At 31.7% G+C, this 25,360-nt stretch overlaps 2 protein-coding genes across 2 annotated transcripts in view; one reads left to right on the top strand and one right to left on the bottom strand.

Moving 5' to 3' along the window:
• Window positions 1-2,622, top strand: part of LOC114325948 (fatty acid-binding protein homolog 6) — a 62,310-nt gene extending 59,688 nt beyond the window's left edge. Inside the window, exon 4 of the mRNA XM_028274103.2 lies at window positions 2,509-2,622. Within this exon, the coding sequence (XP_028129904.1) occupies window positions 2,509-2,565 (57 nt within the window). The 3' untranslated portion in view covers window positions 2,566-2,622. The remainder of the gene's footprint in view (window positions 1-2,508) is intronic.
• A 6,727-nt stretch (window positions 2,623-9,349) lies between these two features.
• The window catches only part of LOC114325949 (RING finger protein 10), a 53,331-nt gene continuing 37,320 nt past the window's right edge, over window positions 9,350-25,360 (bottom strand). The window contains exons 7-9 of the mRNA XM_028274105.2: window positions 23,937-24,220; window positions 17,838-18,081; window positions 9,350-9,663 (exon numbers count right to left, since the gene is read on the bottom strand). Coding sequence (XP_028129906.1) covers window positions 9,581-9,663; window positions 17,838-18,081; window positions 23,937-24,220 — 611 coding nt within the window. The 3' untranslated portion in view covers window positions 9,350-9,580. The remainder of the gene's footprint in view (window positions 9,664-17,837; window positions 18,082-23,936; window positions 24,221-25,360) is intronic.

Raw genomic sequence — 25,360 nt, 5'->3', positions numbered from 1 at the left:
GTTCTGCACAACAGATGAAGTTGGAGCTAAGAGTTAGGCTAGCTAGGTGCTACATTTTCTCGACCTTGTTCTATGTAATGGAAGCTTGGAGAGTGAATGCAGCATCAATGAAAAAACTGGAATCTTTCGAGCTGTGTGTGTACGGAAGAATTCTGAAAATATCGTGGACTGTGGACAGAACACTCACAAACAAAGAGGTTCTATGAAAAATGAATAAAGAAATGGAAATTTTAAACATGTACCATCAAAACAAGAAAATTGGAATATCTCGGACATATTACACGTGGAGAGATATAAAACTTGATCCAATTGATTAGACAGGGAAAGATTTAAGGAAAGAGAAGCATAGAGAGACGTAGAATATCGTGGCTGCGCAACCTGAGAGAATGGTATATTTTGACACCCCTGTAAACTGCTTTATTTTCAGAATTAAAAAAAATTATAAAATACAAAAGTTATTCGATTTTTAAATTATGATTTTTTGACATACCTATATACCTATCATACTAGTGACGTCATCCACCTGGGCGCGATGGCGCATTTTTTTTAATGAGAATAGGGGTCGTGTGCTAGCTCATTTAAAAGATTATTCAATTCTCTATTTAGTGATATCCGTAATATAAACATTAAGATAATTATTTATACAGGGTGTCCAAAACACTTTTTTTTAATTAATTAATTGACACAAAAAGAAGAATGTGTGTAATTTATTTAATTCAAAATACATTCTACTGCTGTCAGAAAAAAGAAATAAATGTTTATTTACCAAATAAACATTACTTTTCACTTAAATTCAATGTTCAAGCTGCCACCCATCTGCTTCTTGTCAGTTTGAACATTGAATTTAAGCAAAAAGCAATGTTTATTTGTGCAATAAACTTTTATTTCTGTTTTCTAACAGTAGTAGAAGATATTTTAAATTAAATTACATAGGTACATTCTTCTTTTTGTGTTATTTTAATTCAAAATTTTTTTTTGAAGTTATACTTCTTTAGGCGCGATTGAGATTGAGGGTGAATTTATATTGATCTGCGCGCATGCGCACACCGACAGTATGGTATTAGTCGTTATACGGGCTCTGATTGGGTGTTGAAATGATCTGTCAATAATAAATAATTGTTCAATATGAAGGTAAACAAATGTATAATATATTAGTTTTATTGTTATGACAGAAACAAAAAAGTTTATAATTGTAGTGACATTTAAATAGTCTTTAAAAGCAACAGGTACGTAATAATTGTAAATGTATCATAGGTACCTACCTATTTGAACCTACCAAAATACATAGTATGTAATACTTTTATTTACATGGTTTGATTATCATGTATTATTATTAATATATTAGTTTTATTGTTGTGAGGACAGAAACAAAAAAGTTTATAATTGTAGTGACATTTAAATAGTCTTTAAAAGCAACAGGTACGTAATAATTGTAAATGTATCATAGGTACCTACCTATTTGAACCTACCAAAATACATAGTATGAATACTTTTATTTACATAATTTGATTACCATCAAAATTTCTATCAATGTTCACCTAATATATTGTTTTCTTACTCTATGTTTTGTTGTATTTTTTCAATTCTAAATCATTTCAATTCAAAATAATTTAATTTAATTCAAAAATGTCAAAAGCTTAATCCGTTTAGTTAGTCGATCTTCGCACATAATGACACATTGCCTCCGTGGCGAAGCGTTTAAGGCGAATGAACCCTAATATACCAACCGCGCTGATAGCTGGTTCGAATCCCAATAAAAACTTTTATTTTTTATACATTTTATGATTGTAAGTATATTTATTATATAATTTTATTTTCAGAAAATACGTATTTAGTTAAAAAATTCATCACGCCAGATGGATGACGTCACTAATATGATATATGTCAAAAAATCATAATTTAAAAATCGAATAACTTTTGTATTTTACATTTTTTTCTAATTCTGTAAATAAAGCAGTTTACAGGGGGTCAAAATATATTGAATAACCCTGTACATCAAATGAACATTTCAGAGCAGCTGTCTCTAAAATATGAATAGCTATAATGATTACCGACCTCCGTCGCGAAAATAGCACTTGAAAAAGAAGAAGTCCACTCCTGTGTTCCTTGTGATCACGCATCCAAGTTATTGAAATTGTGTCACCTTTTCAACAGACACATTAATTAAACTACATACTTTAAATTTTTTTTGATTAACCTCAAAATGAATGCCTATAGGGCTTTTCATTCACAGTCATTTGTTTCGAGCTTCTGTCATATGTTGAATAATCTGTGTATAATATTAATATGCAGGGATTATACGACATATGACAGAAGCTTGAAACAAATGACAATCGATGAAAAGTCTATTGAGAAAAAACAAATAACTAAAATCTTTAAGAGTATGTAGAATGTCCGCATCAGCTATTAAATCGAAATAGATTTGTTAAATTACTGAAATAATTTTAATAAACACACAACTTGTATATTTAATACATTAAAAAATAATTAAGTAATTTTCTTTTTTAGACCTACTCGAGTGAAAAGACCTCCAAAGTTGCAAAAAGATACTTCAAGAGGATTTAAAATAGTTATAAGAATATTTTTTTATTATGTAAAAGAAATAAAGGTTGAAGCAAGCTGTATTATGTTTATTTTGCACACCTAAAATTTTCTATTATAGATAGTCCAGGAACCGAAGCTTTTCATCTCGCAATTTTTACAGAATGGATCGATTTGCTTGAAAATTTGACAATTAGTAGTGGATAGCCCAAGGATCAAAATCTATATCATGACGAAAGGCGCTTTTACCATGGGGGTGGTTGCCACCCCATCTTCGGGGTGGAAATTTTTTATTATATTTTGATCGCAAAAGTTAATAAAAACCATCATTCTAAGCAAAAAATGTTCTATACATATTTTTGATAAAATTAATAGTTTTCGATTTATTCGCTATCGAAAGTGTTAGATTTATATCGAAAAAATCAATGTTTTTCGATAATATACTCATTTACGATTCACTCAATTTTTGCCGTAGAAAAAATTTTTTCAAACCAAGTTCTTGGGAATTAAATAACCTACAATTTCATATTTAAACATTTTTTCCTATCTCTGATGCTAATCTTTCTATTCTGAAGAAAATGGCATTTTTTACAAAACTACAAAAATTCGTTATTCGCCTTTAACTCCTGTTTTTCTAAAACTAATCATTCTAAGCCAGTCAAACTTCTAGAATCTATTAATAATACATGTATAAAGAAGAATGAATAAGGCCAACGACTAAAAACACCGCTAACTTACATTGTTATGCTTCCAATTGGATTTCTCGTTTTTTTTTCAAAAAAATATATTGATTGTTTAACCGAAACTTTTTTATTTTTCTATCTTAGAAAGTTTGGTTAAAATAATTTTGTAGATTTTTACAAGGTCTATAAGCCTATATTTACAAGCCTATTAGTATTAAATCTTTTTAAAATCCTCAGTCGCAAAAAGAGGTGACATTGAAAGAGTTGGTAAGGTGGTTTTTGCATGCTATTACAAATTTTAATTGTCAATAGTTCACTCAATTTTTGCCGTAGAAAAAATTTTTGCAAACCAGGTTCTTGGGAATTAAATAAGCTACAATTTCATATTTAAACATTTTTTCGTATCTCTGATGCCAGTCTTTCTATTCTGAAGAAAAGGCCATTTTTTTCCAAACTACAAAAATTCGTTATTCGCTTTTAACTCCATTTTTTTAAACTAATCATTCTAAGTCTGTCAAACTTCTAGAACCTATTAGGAATACATAAATTAAGAATACCAAATAAGGTTAATGACTAATTTTAATTAGGGTGGTGATTAGGAGGTTGCTCCCGATCATTTTTTCGCTGAAAAATAGGGACTGACATTCTTTTTATATCATTTAATTTTTAAGCTAGAGACTTTTTTTATTTCTGAAGATAGATATTTTTAAATACCTTAAATTAGTTTCAATCAGTTATCCTCGAAAAAATGCATAGTTTTCCCGTCTTTTGACTTTGAAACTACAATTTAGCATTTGACGAAGAAGAGCTAACATATAATAAAGTACAAATAGCTGGATTACTATTGGTCTTAAAGAAAATTAAAAAACACGGTTTTGTTTATTTTTTCAAAAGGTACATTTTTCTTAAGTAAAGTTGTTTTGATAAAACGAAAACTTTTGGAGTTATTAGCATAAAACTTATTAAAAACATTGATTTTTCGATATAGAACTAACACTTTCGATAGCGAATAAATCGAAAAATATTACTTACTTACTTAAGCCGTCCTCTTGTACCTTACGGTGTCGAGGTAAGTGGAGAAATGAGACGTCTCCATGCCTTTCGGTCGGTAGCTAGTCTTTCTGCTTCTCTCCACCCAATATTTCTTTTTCCGCAAGCCTTTCCAATATTTGCATTCCACGTTCTTGCTGGCCTGCCTCTTCTTCGTTTGTTGTCAGATGCCGCTTTCCATACCCTCTTTACAGTTCTACCTTCACTCATTCTCGCCATATGTCCGAACCACGATAACTGTTTCGTTTCAAGTCTGTCTAAGGTCCTTCCAACACCGCACCTTTCACGTATGTCTTCATTTCTTATACGATCACGTCTGGTCACCCCGGATACCGCACGTAAATATCGCATTTCGCATGCTTGGATTTTACTACGGATGTTGTCGTTCACTGTCCACGTTTCACTACCGTAGAGTAACACCGGCTCGTATACGGTTTGAAATACTTTCATTTTTGTTTTCAGGCTTACTTCTTTCTTCCTAATAAAACTTTTATTTAGTGCATAGTATAATTTTGTTGCACTCATTACCCTGCTGTTTATTTCTGGTTCTATATTTCCTTGCCCATTCATTGTTGATCCTAGATACTTGAAGTCCTCAACTTGTGTAATGGTCTCATTATTCAACTTAACATTTATATTTTCTTGTGTTTTCGATATTACTAAAGCTTCTGTTTTTTCAATATTTATTCTCATCCCAAATTTCTTAAAGGCTTCATTCCAAACATTCACATTTACTTGCAAGTCTTTTTCTGATTTTGCCACAATAACCAGGTCATCGGCATATATCAACTCTGACACGCAAACTTGTTGAAGTTTATACACCCCAACCCTAGTTCTTTTTACCTTACCCCTGCATTCTTTTGCAATTTCGTCCATTAGAGTGATAAATAACAAAGGACTCAGAACACCACCTTGTCTTACACCTGTCCTTGTGTAGAATTCAAGAGATGAGCAATTGTTCGTTCTTACATTATTACGTGTACATTTATATATACTCTTTATTGCTTGGATTAACTTCGGTTTCACATTTCTACGGTTTAATATTTCCCAGATCTTGTTACGTGGCGCCCGATCAAATGCTTTTTCCAAGTCCACAAAACAGAGATACAACTTACTGTTATGCTCTAGGGCTTTTTCTGATAACTGTCTCACCGTGAATATGAGATCGGTTGTACCTCGCCCTGGCCTAAAGCCGCATTGGCTGTCATCCAGTGTGGCCTCGATCTTTTCTCGCAGCTTTTTCTCTAGTATTATTTCGTAGATTTTACTAGCAACTACCAACAATGATATTCCTCTATAGTTAGAACACTTATGTTTATCGCCTTTTTTGTGTAATGGTAGAATAGTTGCAAGCGTCCAATCTCTAGGCATGCATCCGGTACGCCAACAGCTCCTTATGATCTTCCATAGTAATTGTAATCCTTCTCCTTCCATATATTTAATTAGCTCAGCCTTAATATTATCGTGTCCTGCAGCCTTGCCATTTTTTAATTTTAAAATTGCTTCCCTGTATTCTTCGTATGTTATGTCATCATCATCTTGTTGTTCATTTAAATTGTACTCCTCCCTGTCATTCTCTATTTCGTTGTTGTCTCCCATTAATAACTCCATAAAATGTTCTCGCCATCTTTCGGTAATCTCTTCATTTTTTAATAATATGTTACCATCTTTGTCCTCTAAACCTGTTAATCCGTTTGATTTTTTTTGTCTTAGATTTTTTAAAGTCCTATAAAGCAACTTCGCATTCCCCTTACTATCACTTTCCATTTTATTTCCAAATTCTTCCCATTGTCGATTCTTAGCTTCTTTAATTTTATTTTTAACCAGTATTCTCTGTTCCTTATATTCTTGATAATTACTTTCACTTTTATTGCTTATATACTTTTTCCACAATTTTTTCTTCTTCGAAACTTCCAATTTTATGTCATTATTCCACCAAGCTGTACCTTTCAGATATCTTCCTTTCGTTACCCCACATACTTTACTCCCAGTTGCGTACACCAGCTCCTTAAAAGCGTTCCATAATATTTCTATATCCTCCTCATTTTTCCAATTTGTTTTTCGTATTTCTTCATTTAATTTACGACAGTATTCTTTCCTAATATTTTCAGACTGAAGTTTGTATACTTTAATACTTGGTTGTTCGTAGCGATTTTCTTCATTTTTAATATTAAATGCCTGTTCTCTCCTTGTCTTTACTTTAGTTTCAACGAGAAAATGATCCGAGCTGATCTCATAGCCTCTTTTAACACGCACGTCCGCTATTTCATTTTTGTATCTGTTCTGTACTAATACTAGGTCAATAACGGATTTTTCGTTCCGCGAATCCATCACTCGTGTGTATTTATGAATCTCCTTGTGTTGGAAAAATGTGTTACTAACTTGCATATCATTCATGATGCAAAACTCGATGACTCTTTGTCCATTATTATTCCTGACCATTTCTCCATATGGTCCTATAGGGTAGTCATATTCATTGCTTGACCCCACTCGCCCATTAAAATCGCCTACTATTATGACCTTATGATTTATTTGGTCCATTTCGTCCTGCAATTGTTCCCAGAAGCTATCTTTGAGTTCCTTGGCTTCATTTTCCGATGGTCCATACCCAACAATAATTGTTGTCTTCTCGTTTTTACTCATATCTATTCTAAGGAGTCTTTCCGAAATATTTTTCCATCTAGTGATATTTTTATGCTCATTTCTGTGAACCATTAGGGCAACTCCTGCCCTCGCACGTTCTGACTCATTAACACCTCCAAAAATCATGTAGTGCTCATTTCTCATTTTAATACATCCACTACCTTTTCTCTTTGTTTCAGTTAATGCTAAAAAATCCATTTTTGTGTTTTCAAACTCATCAATAAGTTCCTCTTCTTTACCATTTAGACTTTGTATATTCCACAACCCAATTTTCCAATACTTCTTTTGTTTTTCATTTTTTGCATTCATAGTTCTTTCATTGTCTGTATTTTTACGGTTTAGTTTTTGCATATTTTTGTCAAGACTCGCATCGATTTTGTTATATTCTCTCATGTCCATAATCTGTGCCATGTTCGTATCCATATCCATCCTCGAATTTGCATTAACTAGTAGTTTTTTAAACCAGTTGCTGCTACATTATCTCTGACTATTTCTATATTATTCGTACTATGGTTCCATCTCCATTTGGTGTCTTCAATAACGATAAAACCATAACCCATTTTTATTCTTTTGCCATTTGCCTTTTCTTTTGCTGCTATATGTCTAAGATTTTTCTGCATATCAATCTCTTTAAGTGTTAAATCGCATTCAATGTATACGCGGTGTTGTCTATAACTTCTAAGATTACTTTTTGCTTTTAGTACTCTTAGTTTGTCTTCAAACTTACTAAACTCAATAATGCACATATTGCCGTTGATCTTTTGTACCTTATTTAACTCTGCCATTATTCGTAGCTCTTTATTTAAAAAGTTTCCTATTTCATTCTTAAGCTGTTCCATATCAGACGTACTTATTGGCAAACCCTTCATTATTAAATTATTTTTCTTTCTTTCTTTTTGGCAGATTTCTAAAGTTAGCTCTAATTTATCCATTTTTTGTTTCATACTCATCATTTCCTTTTTTAAATTTTCATTTTCTTGAATTATTTGTTTAATCTTTTCTTTGTACTCGCTATTCTCTTTTCTGAGTTCTTTCATTTCTCCTACCAACTCACCTACCATGTTTTTTATATCCTCTAGTTCCTTATCTTTCTTTTTATTATCAGTTATTAACGTTTTCATCAGTTCCGTAATTTCATTCTCTCTACCTCCAGCATTCTTTGTATCGGGAGATCGATATACTTTTCTGCTCTTACTAAAGATTCCGTCAAATTCATTTCCTTTCCTTTTACCATCCTCTGATAAATAAGTGTCGCTGCCGCTGTCAGTCATCTTAATTTCAATTACTATTATAATTAATTGTTTGACTGTATTTTACTGGTATTCCTATTTCTATCTGAATGTTGTTTGTTTTTATTTATAAAATAAATATATGTTTTGCAATCAATTTGCTATTTACAGTAAAGGTTTAATTCAAATTGTTTATGCACGAGGAATTTGACACCGATTTCAACTAGGTCAAATTTATAAAACCATTACTAATTAAAAAATCACTTACCGCTCGCAAAATGTTAAATCAAAATCCTTCTGTGTCCTTTGTACACAAACAACATTCACAACACTAAATAATCCTAAATCACTTTTAAATCAATTTACATCACATATCTAAATGGTTTTCGTGGTAAAGCCCGAATCCGAGTTGTTTACCGCCGAGTCACATAAAATACGTGCGACCTCCTCGCTTGCTTCAACTCAACTCCGAAAAATATTAATTTTATCAAAAAAATGTATAGAACGTTTTTTGCTTAGAATGAATATTTTTACCAACTTTTGCGGTCAAAATATAATAGGGGTGGCAACCACCCGCATGGTAAACGCGCCTTTCGGCATCATATAGATTTTGATCCTTGGACTATCCACTACTTACTCTCAAATTTTCAAGCAAATCAATCCATTCTGTAAAAATTGCGAGGTTTTGTCCTATTTTAAGCTTCATTACTTGGACTAAGTGTTTTAAGGGCATACTTTATCTCGGTATGTCCGCCTACAGTGTCTTCAATGGGTAGGCCAAGTTTGAATGGAAGGACATAGCCAGACAACAGACAAGCAAAGATGCATCCATGGCACAGTATAAAGAGAGACAGTAGAACCACTCTCCGAAAAATTGGAAGTAAAATCTGTAGTCGCGCATGGCGACCGCGCAATGTTCCCAGTCGCTTTTGCCCCACTCTCGCATTTCTAGTCGCATAGAGATTTACGGATTTTAACAGAGAAAACCCGCATCCACCACTGGTGAATTACCAATTGCGTACTGCCGGTATTACTTCTTGAGGTCAAAGCGCCGACAGAGGAGTGGTTTTACTGTGGAACCTCTATATACTGTGTGCATGGTTACACTTGAGTCCAGGGTTCTTTACCCGTGCGTCATTAATAGAGCTTTTTATGTAAAGGCTGGTAAGGATAAACAAAAGTAACTAGGTAATAAACAATAAAGAAGATTAAATCAATTTTATTAAACACAAATATTTCATGTCATTATTCATTACTAAAACAAATAAAATAAGATGACTTACATAAAATTTGTAAACAAAATATATTAAAAAATATTTTTGAGAAAAAAAGGTAACACAACGGTTTCATTTCTTCGGTTTTATTTTAGTTTGAATGTGGTTTTACTACTCTTAAATTATACCTCTTTACTTCTACACGCATTAAACCAATAAATTATTTTCCCGAATAAGCCATATTAGTTGCAAATAATACCTTTTGTTTTGATTTTTTCTTCTTTTTTCCCGAAGATTGGATACCTAAAATATATTTTTTATATTAGTACAAATACTTACATTTATTTTTACATTCACGAATTATTTTTATATTACTTTTCTTTTCTATTCATACAACATACAACCATAAAAACAGCTTTTTCCTATACTACAGAATAAATCACGACAAATAAGATTTATCTACCGATTATATTTTTATGATTTTAATTTACAATCGTGTAGTAAGATTTTTCATCACGTGTTTAATTCTGTCCAATCAGATTATTATTCTAGTGGGAATTTTCTACCTAGATTATTACAGTGGGAATATTTTTAGGTAGATTGTTTCTGTTTATTTATAACGAATTTCCTAGTTTTGACAACTGTTACATTTAAGTAAATAAACCATAGTAAACTGTTGGTTCTGCATCTAATGTCAAATTATCACAAGGACAACACAACTCGGCAATTTTAATCAATCGATTGTACTTCTGTAAGATTATTTCATGAATAAAACTGTAAATATAAATAGTTTTAACTAATATTTTATTGATATCTTCGTCTGAATACTTGCTAAACTGTGCTGTTCACTTTGACAATAATCTGTCAAATATCACACGATAGCATAAGAATAAATAAGAAAATGCTCCAATTTTTTTCTAAAACTTGTTTTCAATTGGCAATAGCCACTCGAGCCCTCCGGGCTCTCGTGTCAATAGGGATGTTCACTAATATTTAAATATAGTTCAATTCAATAGATTATAAGGTATATAAAAACGTAGCAATCATAAAACTGTTTAAAAATGTATATTTTTTTAAGATAAATGAGTTCATAATGTTGATTTTCTTGGAGGCTACAAACACGGTACCCTGCAGCGAGGCTACGGTCTGTGACGTCAGCAGTCGTATCGTCTTTGACCGAGTACTAGTTTTGTATACTTATTTACGAAGTGCATTTGAATGTGTGCAGTTCTTTACGTATTTAATTAGTAAAAATGAAACCAAGTGGTGTTTTATTCCTTGGTGTGTAAATACCTCTAAAAACAATTCTGACAAGATTTTTATTACAGTTCCAGCTAATTTAAATCGTAAAAAGAAACGTAAAAAAGAAGTATGTACTACCTATCAATAAAAACCAAGCTTTTCTCTTGCGAAGACCACTTCTTTATTGTAAGTTATGGATATTTTCCTAAATAAATGAGTTTTTAAATAAGTACATACTCATTCTTACCTAATTCTATAACATGTTTTAGATTTATAGTTAGCTTCGTTATAAAAAAATAAATTTTTACTAAAATAGAAAGTACCCAGTCTATGATCTTTTAATTTGTCTGGAGGTTTAAAAGACTTAACGTAGGTGTTCATAACGTATGGTGTCCATAACTTAGTAATAAAGTACATATTTATTACCGACAGCCCCTATAAACTAGACATCATTTAAATTAGTAGGGCAAAATCTGGGGCAAATGCTATTTTAAATGCATTAATTTTTTAGAATCCTGAGAAAACTAATAAATATTTTTGAACAATTTGAACGCAGAATTAAAGATTACATTATTACTGAGGGCCGAAAGTCCGTTAGAATAAACAAAAAGTTTCCTTTGAATGAAATATTTGAAATTAAAAATCACACTAAATTTTCTCTCTTTTTTTTCACCCCTGTACCTTATTAAAATAAACATTCCACTACTCTGTGGTTGATTTATTTCTTTAAAAGATGACAAGAAATCAGACACCATTCACCATTGTTACATGTACCGGGTGTCCCAATAAGAATGGCTCTCGGCCATATCTCAGGAACCGTTTATACTACAGCTTTGGGAAAAAAAATTATAACAAAAGTTGCCTCGGGAAAAGCCTGGAAATTATTTTCATAATTGTAAGTCCACCGCTAAATTGAAAAAAGTTTTGGTTACTTTATTAGGAAAAATAATTTAAAGCTTTATGTAACTTTATATTTATTAATCCTAAAATTAACGGGTAAAATCACTAGTATATATTATGTATTAAATTGGGTATATATTATGTATATGTACTGAATTATAGGCACAAGTATATATTAAATAAAATTAAATCTAATTGAATGTAATCGAATTGAATCGAACCGAATATAATCTAATTTATAAGAAGTATTCACTTCTGTCAGCACTCCGCAAGTGCTATGCTCTATTTTTTCCACAGCACCCTACTTGCTTCCACTTTGATTTCCGGAACTTCGTTTACCGGTGACGGCATCAGTTATGTTTAAAATTTACACGTTTCTTAAAATATCTCGAGATAAAAAAAAGATATCGACAAGCGGTTTTCGCTATTCTGCTGCTAATTTGGTCTAATTTTGTAACATAGGATTAAAAATGCATACTTGTATTTAATATTTTCCAATGAAAACTAGATTTCTGAAAAAAATTAAATAGCGCCTCCTAGCTGGCATATTACTTATTACGCTATTTAGAAATTATAACTATTGCATTAACGAAAAAGAGCTGTTTTTAACGAGACTAAGTTTGCAAAAATCTATTTAGCAGAACCGGACTTACAGCCATTTTTTCATAACAAGGTTCCCACTCACCCCCACCTCTTATTTGCAAAGGTAGACTTAAACTTGTGAAATCAAATATGCGCAGAATTTTATAAAGAATACGATTATCTAATTTCCAGTGCCCTTTCATAAGGCAAATTTTGTAAAAAATTTATTGTTAAATAATAAATTTTTTATATTCAGTTACGCCCTCTAGCGGTGGACTTACAATTATGAAAATAATTTCCAGGCTTTTCACTTGGCAACTTTAGTTATAAAATTTTTTTTCCCAGAGCTGTACTATAAACGGTTCCTGAGATATGGCCGAGAGCCATTCTTATTGGGACACCCGGTACAGTAGGTAGGAAGCGAATCAGCTATTTTAAAACCTTTCCTTTTATTTACTTATTTGTACTACCCAAAATATGCCCTTAGAAACAGTCTATCCACTTTAAACTAAACAAATTCACCATAGAACTCCACTAAGAGAACAACACACCCCACCCTCATCTATGGAACAAAATACAAAATAAAATGACCCGACTGAACTAACGTCAAACAGGTACCAGGTACCTAAACACTGTGTATGGCATTTCGCGCGCTGGAGTATACGACTAGTGACGTCAGAAGCGTTTTCTTGAAATTTAAAATAATGCTAGATTTCTAATGAAGTTTTTTCATAGACAGGCTTTTTTAATTTTCTTAATATGTTAGACAATTATTCCTAGGGTGTTTCTTAATCGTTTTACATGTTTAAAATGACTATTAAATTTTTTGTGAACATCCCTATTGCCAGGCAACAAGTTTTCGAAAAATTGTCGCATTATTGTAAATTTATTCTCACTCTCTTGTGATATTAATGTTGAATTTACGAGTTTTGAAACTGACTGCGTTTGTAGATGTGTTTACAATAATTGAATCAGTCGTTTCAGAAACCCGACATGTCCAAAAAACAAAGTTGTGCAAACGGACAAAAAACATCTCTTGGTTGCCAGGTTTCTCTTGATACAGAAAAATTTTCTTCACTATAGGTTCATTTAGAATGTTAAATCGGGTCGGGTTTTTCTTGAAACATGTGACTCTGTATTTAAGGGTAGTAAAAACGCAAAAAACGAAAATCGATTTTTTGGACATGTCAGGTTTCTGAAACGACCGATTCAATTATTTCAATTTTCAGTCTATGTTCGAGCCTTCAATTTATAATTTCTTCCAAAAGAAGTTTTTATAACTATAAATATTATCTTAATTCAGGTTTACATGACAAGCGCTTGACGCGCCTTTTGATAACGCACGTTTACAACTACATACATTTTATTAAGTTATTTCTCGACTGTTAGTTGGTTGAAAAGTGTTAAAGAATTCCTTTTCTCTGAGGGTACAATACCAAATATTTAAGAACCATGGTCCTGTGAAAAAGAGAGATTTTCCTTCAATATTAATAGCGGACCTCAAAGGCTGTGGTTCACAACGTGTTTGGTTTTATAACGTACTTAAGACAATTAAAAATAATCAAGTAAAATTTAATAAAAAAATTTTGTCCTGGTAAAAGGCATATTAGTTTAAAAAGCCCCTATAAGGCTACAAACAGAAACAAAACGTTTTCGCTCTGTAACAAGAGCATCATCAGTGTTACAAGAACATGGTGAGCCACCCAAAAATACAGGGTTGAAACCTTTTAAAAATAGACTAAAAGTCTCAGATAAATATAAACATAAAATCCAAAGGATGGATAAAATTCCTATGGATGTGGCTTTAGGTCACAATGACCTAATTAATTAACCCACTTACCACGTGTGGGAGTCATATGTTGCCCTAAAGCCAAATCCACAGGAATTTTATCCATCCTTTGGATTTTATGATGTTTATATTTATATGAGACTTTTAGTCTATTTTTAAAAGGTTTCAACCTTTGTATTTTTGGGTGGCTCACCATGTTCTTGTAACACTCATGATGCTCTTGTTACAGAGCGAAAACGTTTTGTTTCTATGTTTGTAGCCCTATAGGGGCTTTTTAAACTAATATACCTTTTACCAGGACAATTTTTTTTATTAAATTTTACTTGTAATTAATGGTATACACTACAAAATGACACTAGTATCACAATAAACGGTACCCAACTTGAAAAAGTAAACGAATACAAATACTTGGGAACCCTTATCAATGAAACAGGTGACTAAAATCACGAGATAAAAAGACGTATTGAAATTGCCAGGTCTACTTTTATAAAAATGAAAAAAATATTTTGTAATCGTGATATTAGTATTCATCTACGAACTAGAATGTTAAAATGCTATGTATTCAGTACTTTGCTCTACGGTGTTGAGTCATGGAGTCTTAAACAGAGGAATATTAAAAATCTTGAAAGCTTTGAGATGTGGTGCTACCGCCGTATACTAAGAATAAGTTGGGTGGATAAAATTACAAATGAAGAAGTAATACGCAGAATAAATAACAAGCCAGAAGTTCTACTGAATATAAAAAAGAGAAAACTTGAATACTTAGGCCACCTGATGAGGGGACAAAAGTACACATTCCTACAAAACATAATGCAAGGAAAAATCCAAGGACGAAGAAATCCAGGCCGTAGAAGAATGTCCTGGATGAGAAATTTGAGAGAGTGGTTTGGCTGTACCACTAACGAATTGTTCAAAACAGCAGTAAATAAAATTAGAATCGCCCTAATGATATCCAATCTCCGATAGGAGAGGCACTCAAAGAAGAAGAAGAATGGTATACAGCCAGCTACAGGAAATTCTTCCTTGTGGATTTTTAAAAATAATCATAGCCTAGTTAAACAATTTGGGCCCGAATTGCCTTAGCTTATAATACAAAATTATGTACTGGCTTTCAGTGAGCCTGCATGAAAAAATTGGGTAGGTAAACCCAATATCTCCGTCTTTTCTAGCGTCGTTTCTGGTGTCAGTATAAAACACCATTAAAACGGTTTCTATCTACATCGACAAATGTAGAACTATGAACCAGGGCGGCAGCAAAAACGCACATGTGAATATTATACAAAAATTTAGGACGCGTTAAGCGTTAGTCATGTGAACCTGATGGTAAGATACGAAAAAATTTACCCATATTTATGTAAGTATTTCAACTCATATTTTGATCCGATGAAAAAACGTATATTGAGAATAAAATTTGTAAAAGTAAAAAACCTAATGCTAATAACTATAAAATATAGAATTATTTTGTTGCCTTGCAAGGTACCCAATCATGTTAAATATTGACAAGCTTGGGGCATAAGAGCTGGAATCTTTTATCTTCGAGTTCATTTAGCACTAATATAAACATTAAAATTGGTTTAATTAGTGACTCTAGACTCGGAAACCTGTTTTATCAGGCACTATTACTTTGAGTAATTTATCAATTTTTTTTGACACAAGAAATTATGAAAAAGCGTAATTTTCTGAATAAAATTTGTTAATAGCTGAAAAGTGAGACTATGAGCCCTAAAAACTAAATGTTCGGACCAATGAATAAATTTGAAATTTAGGACAATGAAACTTGATTGGAAACATTCATCTTCACAACTATTAAATTAAAGAATGAAATTAACAATATGTACATATAATTAATAATAAAATATTGAAATGGCTTGGTTTGAACTTTGAATTGCAGTGTTAGCGGAAAAATAAACGAGAATAGTGCTTAATATCTTGGCAACCACATTTTCGGAATTATCTAGCTACCATACCTATATACCGTCTAATATACTTACCGCTGCACGTCATTATCTACATCAGAGATCTAAGTTGACATTACAAAAAATTCTTGAATTCATTTTAAATCAAATATATCACATAATTTTTGAGGAAGTGGATTATACAACAAACCAAATTAATATTCAATGTAAATAAATAAAAACTTTAGAAATAGAAAAGAAGAATTAAGTTACAATCTTACGTTAAGGCCATGGGTACATAATTTGCAAATATTTTACTATCCCTACTTTTTCTGTTTTTACACGGTAAATTACGCGTAGTAAAATTCACACTGGTATGGATATGTAAACATTACTAGAACGTCATTCTACTCAACAATGTCATGCTTAACTTTAAAGAGATGGCTTTTGAATGTTCTTGGATAACTGTTATTTGTATAATTGCAAATTATTATTTCAGTTAATAAATGTGATAATTTTTTCACTCACTATGTATTCAGTGATAGTAATAATTTATTTGTACAACAAAAACTAATAGCCAATCGAGAAAAGAGGAAAAGTGTTGAAGTGATTTTTTAATAATATTATATTGTTACTATGGAACGCTTACAATTTTGAACATCTTTAACAACAAAATACTTGGATCTTGGATCACAGAATATATTATCCTAATGTATTCTCTGCTTGGATCTTCCACAAATAACACACAATAAGTTTTCTTCTTCTTCTTGTGCCACTCCTATCGGAGATTGGAAATCATCAAGGCTACCCTGACTTTGTTTACAGCTGACCTAAAAAGTTCATTAGTGGTGCAGCCAAACCACTCTCTCAAATTCCGCATCCACGACATTCTTCTACACAATACACAATAAGTAACTTTTTATTAAGTTCACGTCTTAAATCAATTATTTAAGCGCAGAATGAAAGACTAAATTATTACCGAAGGCAGAAAGTCCCTTAGAATAAATAAAAAGTTTATTTTGAATCACATATTTGAAATTAAAAATCACACTAAATTTCCTCTTAGTTTTCACCCCTGTAACTTATTAAAATAAACATTATAGAAGTTCTCAGGGACTTTCGGCCCTCGCCAATAACGTAATCTTTCATTCTGCGTTTAAATTTTTCAAAAATACTTATTAGTTTTCTCAGGATTCGAAAAAAATGAATCCTCATTTGAATAGCATTGCAGCCGAAAATACGTACCCATCCCCTTAAAGTAAATAATAAAAACAATAAATATAATAAAACAAATACTTATAGTAAAGAATAAAAACAAATACAGTCGGAAAAATGAAAGAATACCCATGAACAATCACATCAATCACTTATTTTGTATTTGCTGTCTTTCTCTAAATTTCTTTCATAAATAAAAAACGTTTGTTATAGAAAAAGATAAATACAAAATATCTGATTGATGTGATCGTTCATATTCATGGGTATTCTTTCATTTTTCCGACTGTATGAAGTGTCATCACCGCAACTGTCAAATAAATGTTACCAGTTTATTCCAAAATATCACCTTCGTTCGATTAGTTACAGTGTATTCCAAACAAATGTCGTTCATAAAAACGCTTTATCCATTTACACAAATTAAATGAAACGTATTATTGTGTATTTCTTTAAGATAACATTAATAGAAATCTTCAAATATTATTTCTACGCGTATATAATAAAATGTCTAGTGGCTGTAATTCCAGTGTGCTCGGCAAAATGATTCTAAAAAAGAACACACCTACCGCCTAAATATTTCGTGTTGGTATCATGTGACGGCACGGGCTATGACGCGGATGACGTGCAACGGTAAGTATATTAGACGGAGTATAAATAAATAATTTTGACATTATAAAATGAAAAAGAGTTAACGAGGAAAATGGAATGCAGCAAATGAATACACAAAGACCAGTATAAAAATTGAGCATTTCCAGAAATTTTCAGAAGTGAGACAACTACGTTCCATTAATTTAAATCAATAAAATATTAAGTTATCATGAGTACCATTTAGAGTTATTTAAACAATATACACTTACTTTCTTCCTCTGGTTTTTCAGCTTGTTCAAGAGCTTTTGCTATAGCATCACCAAAGCTCCTATTGAAGGAAGGTACAGGTTCGTAACCATCCGGATCTTGTTCGTTGTCACTGGGAACCCGAACGGTTGATAGCATTTTCATTTTGGAACCAGTAACATTGATCAAATCCGGTGATTTTGATGTAGATGATGTCGCTTTTAAACCAGGCCAAGATGGTGATGATTTTTTCTCAGTGGCTAGCATCTTAAAAATAAAACGGAATTAGAATTCGGTTTAAGTTTTAAATAAGCAAAACTCCAGAAAACATTTGTTTACGAGAAGTGTACTAAATGAATTATGTTCGCCTTGAGTTACCGTTCTACGATCGGAAGGGATTGTTTCACAGACATCACTTAGCCAGTGCTTTATGCAGTTTTAAACATAGGAGTGCCAATAGAAAAAGTTAAAAAATACAGATATCTTAGTACAATTATTAATGAAAATAACAAGTACATATCGACACTCCCATCGAACAAGGTTGTAACTCAAGTTAAATCTTTTTTCAGATTTCAACACAGGCGAATTCAGCAAAAAAATGCGCACACGTCAATATAAACGACATAGTTTAATTCTCAATAGTTTGGCTAATACTCCTTTGAAAAAAGTTGTACATATTTCAACTTACGTGTGCCATTCTAACGTGAAAAAGGCAGTAACACTGGATACTCCCTATGTTAAATATTCACTTTCTTTATAGTTGACGATTAACAAGGTTTTTAAATGAGTTACAACTTTGTTGCACGTATGTTTAATTTATAAAGTATTCAAACATATGGTGCATCTCAAAGTCAATTTATCGAAATAAAAGTAAAAAAAATCTACGGACTTTTTTTTTTCCTTTTTGATAGTTGCGGTGGACAAAATAAGTATAGAATAATGTTTGCTACGTACTTCTATGTAGTGAAAAAGTTTAATATTAACATTACACATGTATTTTTTGAAATAGCACATTCACAAAACGAGGGTGATTCAATGTATGCCATATAGAAAAACCGAAAAATATTAAGTCGTATATGCTCCACACCTATGGATAACCATGATACGATATGCCAAAGCATCAGGCAAGCCTAAATCCGTAACTGAAATAAATCAGAAGCAGATTCTAAATTTTAACCTATTTAAGGACACACATGGTAATTTTGAAGTAGATAGTAATAGTAAAAGAGTAAAGTAATAAAGTAAAATGGTTTAAAATTAAATATTTACAGATACGCAATAAGAATGCAAAAAATTTGAGATATTTTATAACATTTTTTTCTCATAGTGATAGAATATTAATGTCATTGTAAAATTTATGATTTCCAATTAAAATTGTGTAAACTGTGAGTTGATATTTTATTTAAATATACCATAAAAACTTATTTTCTCCTAGCTATATTGCAAATAACTCAAAACATACAACCTTTTAATAGTTAAACGGGAAAAATAATTAACACGGAGAGTGTAAAATAGTTGTTAGGCGAGTTACAACCTTTTTCTATGGATACTCATGTTTAATCTCAAGTTTGTATCTCAATCAAACTCAAGATTTTCAATAGCTAATAAAATTACAAAGCATACATCTCACAGTAACTCCTTATTATGTTATAAATATCATATCACATTAGTGTAAAAGGGTCTAATCATTTCGCTACAAATTTTTAAAAATTCATGTTTTCGTTTTTTGCCTCTCCTGTAAAATCGCTAAAAATCAGTTACAACCTTGTTCGATCGGGGTGTCGATATACAGAAGTAATAAAAATCAGAATTGGACAAGCTAGAGCAACATTTAACAAGATGAGAAAAGTATATGCAGTAGAGAAATTAGTTCGCAACTCAAAATAAGAATATTACGTTCATATGTGTTTTCGGTGTTGCTGCATGGGGTGGAGGGTTGGACCTTAAAGAAAGAAATAAGTGATCGACTTCGCATTCGAGATGTGGACCTACCGAAGAATATTAAAAATTAGTTGGGTAGACAAAATAACAAATGTTGAGGTCCTCAGAAAGATGAAAAAGGAAAAGGAAATCATGAATACGGTTAAGATACAGTCGGAAAATGAAAGAATACCCATGAACGAACATACTGTATTTTCCTATCACCGTGTCAAAAAGAAAATTGTCCAGTGCAAGTACTTGTAACAATAATTATTACATGTACTTGCGCTGGCCAATTTTTTGTGTGACATGGTGACAGGAAAATACAGCGTGTTTTATATGTTGGTTCATGGGTATTCTTTCATTTTTCCTACTGTACAATATCTCGGCCACTTTATGAGAGGGGATAAATACATGTTGCTACAAACCATAATGCATGGTAAAAAGCTTGGAAAAATACAGGGAAAACGAAGTATTGGAAGAAGATGCATCTCCTGGCTCATCAATCTGAGAAAGTGGTATAATTGCAGTTCCATTGACTTGTTCAGAGCTGCAATCTCAAAAGTGAAAATAGCTGTGATGATTTCCAACCTCCTTCATATCTACTAAACCTCCTTCCAATCATATCTACTAAACTACCAGTAAAATTGTGCAGAATGTTTGTAGTAGAGGGGACTGCCCTTAATTGACACTAAAGTCAGTAAGGATAATTAACCTCACGTTGATGTAGCACTTTTGTTTAGAAATGATCTATTAAAAATCATTTTTATAAAACTATGGTGCAATTACGTAGATTCATAAAATTAATTTATCCCACATATTAATGTTTTGGAAAAGACCAGATATGAGAGCAGATCTGTAGACGGACTAGAAAAGAGTGGATAGATGCAGAAAGATCAGAAAAGATTTGGGGAAAATGGGAGTGAGACAATGGGAAATAGTGGTACAGTCGAACCCGCTTATTAGAATGCCGGTTATAGGAATATCCCGCTCTAAGGAATACAAATTTGAGGTCCCGAAACGTTTCTACTAGCCACCAGTGATCGGTTATTAGAATATCCCGGTTATAGTAATATTTTGCTTGGCACGAACGCTATTCGAATAAGTAAGTTTGAGTGTATAAGCCACAAAAAACATGGAAGGCAATACTAGTCTTCTTCTTATAACGGAAATTACTTTTATAAGTATGTATTATTTGATGTTTCGATTTCCACTCAGAAATCGTTATGATTTAGAGAAATTAGAACTGTTAATAGCAAATAGTTGTTTGACGGTTATTGTTTGCCAAATTGAGAGAAGGCTTACTTGGCCTAGATCTTTACACAAATGGCGGGTGTATGGGGAAAGGGATATATGTCAAAAAAGTATAATTAGCCCAAACGCAATTCAGAAAAAGATTGGAATGCTTTTGATCATAAGTCTATTACCTCTATTCACAGAATATTTCATTTATTTTGACATATAAGTATACCATAAGCCCTTATTACTTTAAAAATCTCATTTTTAGTCAGTTATATCATTTTACACATATCAAATCGCACGTAAATTTGTGTAGAATGACATATCTCTTTTCCTCTAGATGTAATATACATTTTTGGAATGTTTGGTGTACTTAGCTCATTTTGCGCATTTTTCGACATATATATCCCTTTCCCCATACACCCGCCAAATAGTCATAGCCCAGGGTAATAAGGTTTTTTTCATGACACTTCAACAGCCAGGGCACTGAAGCGTTTTTTCGACAAGTAATACCTATAAGAACAAATTGTAACTATTTCCTGCGTAGGATCTGGCGGTCATTTTTATTTATAAACAATTTAGTGTCAAAAACGGTCTTCTTTCCTTTTTTTGCAAATTAATGGAAAACAGTAAGATTTATGGTTTTCTTAGTACAAATATCTTCGAGATCATGGAAAAAGCTTTAAAATGGCGTATTACAAAGTTTAATACACTCATTTATTGTTAATATAATTGCGAAAAAAGGTCGAAATTTCAAAAAAAAAATAGTTTCGCAAAAACTATTGTAAAATGAAGTATAGAGCTTTGAAATTTTTGTCAAATGAGGGTTCTTTGGTGCTTAATATGTGACAAAAATTTCAAAGCGATTTATTGATCTGTTTAAATTTTATTCAAATTGTTTATCTCAGAGAGCTTTTTTTTGCAATAACCAAAGGTGTCAAATGAAAGAGCACGAGCCAAACTTTCAAATCGGTTTAAAAAAAGTTAATAAAAAATGCATTTATTAGTAATAAATAATTATGCAAAAGTATCGTAAATCTTTCCTTATAAACTTTTTATTTTTTTATATAATAAATTATATATTATATTTATTACAATTTTTCATCAATTATCATATAAATATCATTACTTGGTAGTTATGTACCTAAAAAAGAGTAAAAAATAAGATTTTTTTGAAAAAAGTTATTCAAAAAGTTTAAAGGATTCAAAAAAAGAAAAATTGACGATACTTTTGCGTAATTATTTTTTATTACTAATGATGGATTTTTATTCACTTTTTAAAACCAATTTGAAAGTTTAGTTCATGCTTTCATTTGACACCTGTAGAATGGTTCTAACATTATGTTTTTCTGACTTATGTTATTGCAAAAAAAAGCTATCTGGGATAAACAATTTGAATAAAATTTAAACAATTGAATGAATCGCTTTGAAATTTTTGTCACATATTAAGCACCAAAGAACCCTCATTTGTCAAAAATTTAAAAGCTCTATACATACTTATTTTTACAATAGTTATTGCAAAATTAATTTTTTTGAAATTTTGACCTTTTTTCGCAAGTATATTAACAATAAATGAGTGTATTAAACTTTGTATTGTCCTTTTCATGATCATTTTTCAGTGCGTAACAAATGATAGGAAAATGGGTAAGTCCGTGATAATATACATTTATGACATTTATTCTAACATGAAATTTTAGTTAAATCTGACAGTTGTCACATTTTATTTTCAATTTGGAATAAAAACAAATCAAATGTGTTTCTTGCATTTATAAAATGGTATTTTCTTTGATTTGTATAGTCTTATAAATTATACAGATTATATTTGTAATATTATTATCTAATTAAAAAAAATATTTTTTTATTATGGCGCCATCTATCGACAACTAGAATAACTAGAATAAATGTTATAAAAATGTCACCGACGAAATGTAATCACCGACGTGCCTTTTTTTCTGTCAAATACAATTTAATGCGTTAGAAAGAAATCGAAAAACTGTGACGCACTGAAAGATGATCATGAGAAATACTGTAAGACGTCATTTTAAAGCTTATTCCATTCTCTCGAAGATGTCTGTACTAAGAAAACCATAATTCTTACTGTTTTCCATTAATTTGAAAAAAACGGGGAAAAGGCCGTTCTTTGATACTAAATTGTTTATAAATAAAAATGGCCGTTATATTCTACGCAGGAAATATTGTCCTTTTCATGATCATTTTTCAGTGCGTAACAAATGATAGGAAAAAGGGTAAGTCCATGATAATACACATTTATGACATTTATTCTAACATGACATTTTAGTTAAATCTGACAGTTGTCACATTTTATTTTCAATTTGGAATAAAAACAAATCAAATGTGTTTCTTGCATTTATAAAATGGTATTTTGTTTGATTTGTATAGTCTTATAAATTATACAGATTATATTTGTAATATTATTATCTAATTAAAAAAAAATATTTTTTTATTATGGCGCCATCTATCGACAAGTAGAATAACTAGAATAAATTTTATAAAAATGTCACCGACGAAATGTAATCACCGACGTGCCTTTTTTTCTGTCACATACAATTTAATGCGTTAGAAAGAAATCGAAAAACTGTGACGCACTGAAAGATGATCATGAGAAATACTGTAGTTACAATTTGTTCTTATAAGTATTACCTTTCGAAAAAACGCTTCAGTACCCTGGCTGTTAAAGTGTCACGAAGAGGGTACATTTTTTTCTTATTACCCTGGCCTATCATGGTTTTAGTTGAAAATCCTGAGGATGGTGTTTGTACCCTCAGGATGATATCAAATTTGATTGTTTTGCGTGTTTATGTATGTATAAGTAATATGTTTGGATTTGTGAATTGAAAAATGATATGTTTGGCCTGGAAAGTCACAATTTTAATAATGTGCGAGTGAAGGTTACAATAATTTACTAACCCACAATTTTAAAATGATCTTATAATAATACACACCTTTGCAAATGAAGGACCACTATAAGCTCCTTCTAGCGACACACTTGTTGGTGTACCTGCTAAATCTGGTGAAGCACTTCTTTCGCTAGGTATTGTACTTTCAGATTCTGACCTTAAACGTGTTTCGAATCCAAACTCAGGAAACTGAATATTTGAATCTAAATGCAAATTTGGATGTAGGTATTTACCCATTTTACGATTCTCTTCTACCTCTATGCGCTTTTCGCGGCGTTTTTCTTCCTTCGCGCGCTTTTGACGCCTCTTCCTACGAATCTCAATTTGATCTAAAAACAAAAATAAAAATTCCATATTAATATTTTGGCTATAGTGATATACTTTAAAAAGAAAACAGATCTTTTGTTATCGCACTCAAGAAGCTCTATAAAGATAAAGGAGACATTCAGGACTGTAAGAACTAGAGAGGTATACAGTTGATATCGCACACAATGAAAATTTGGGAGAGAACAATACAGCGAAGGTTAAGGAGTGAGACATCTATGGAAGAACAGTTAAGGGTTATGCCAGGAAAAGGATAACGGATACCTTGTTTGCTTTGAGACATTTGATAGAGAAGGACAGCGAGAAGAGAAGAGCTACATTTGGTATTTATAGGTCTTGAGAAGGCGTATGACACAGTTAGTAGACAAGAGAAATATGGGTTCCTGAGAAGTATGTAAAGATTGTGAAGGATATGTGGGGGAGCATACAAAGTAAAGACTTGTGTTGGATTGACCGAAAGTTTTCCAGTGACAGTTGGTTTACATCAAGGCTCTTCACTGAATTCCTACTTGTTTAATCTCGTCATGGATGTACTGACAGAGAAGGTAAGGGAAGGGGTCCTTGGTCAACCTACTGATGATATCGTGTTAATAGAGGAGAGCAAAGAAATATTGGAGACGTTGGAAGGTTGAAGAAGGGCTATTGAAGCGAGAGGGCTTAAGGTTAGCAAGTCAAAAACAGAGTATATGTGGTATGTGGAGTATAGGTGTAAAATGTAACGGAAGATAACTGGACCAATGCCGTAAACCACATAAAAAAAGAAGAAAGATTGTGGACTGTTGATAACATTGAAGAACTTTGTCAATCTATAATCATTCCAATTGGACCGGGCAACGAATCTGACACAGAAGAATAGGAAGAGTTGGAAATCTATAATTTATAAGTAAATCAGTAAGTTTTTAATTTATGTACATTGCTTATATGTTAGATATCAATATAAATTTGTCCCTTTTTGATTCTCCAACACTGACCCACGATTTTCATACCAGTTAGGTATATAATCCATGGGTTTGTATTGTTATTTCTAAGGGTGGACTCTTTGAGAAAAATAATATCCACAACTACATTTTAACAGGAGAGTTGCAAACAAATAAAGTATAGATTAGGTCACAGAAGATAGATAAAATAACACAGGAAAAAACAAT

Source organism: Diabrotica virgifera, chromosome 3, assembly GCF_917563875.1.
Source record: "Diabrotica virgifera virgifera chromosome 3, PGI_DIABVI_V3a".
NCBI classification, from domain to species: Eukaryota; Metazoa; Arthropoda; class Insecta; order Coleoptera; family Chrysomelidae; genus Diabrotica; species Diabrotica virgifera.
This window is presented reverse-complemented; position numbering and strand designations above follow the sequence as displayed.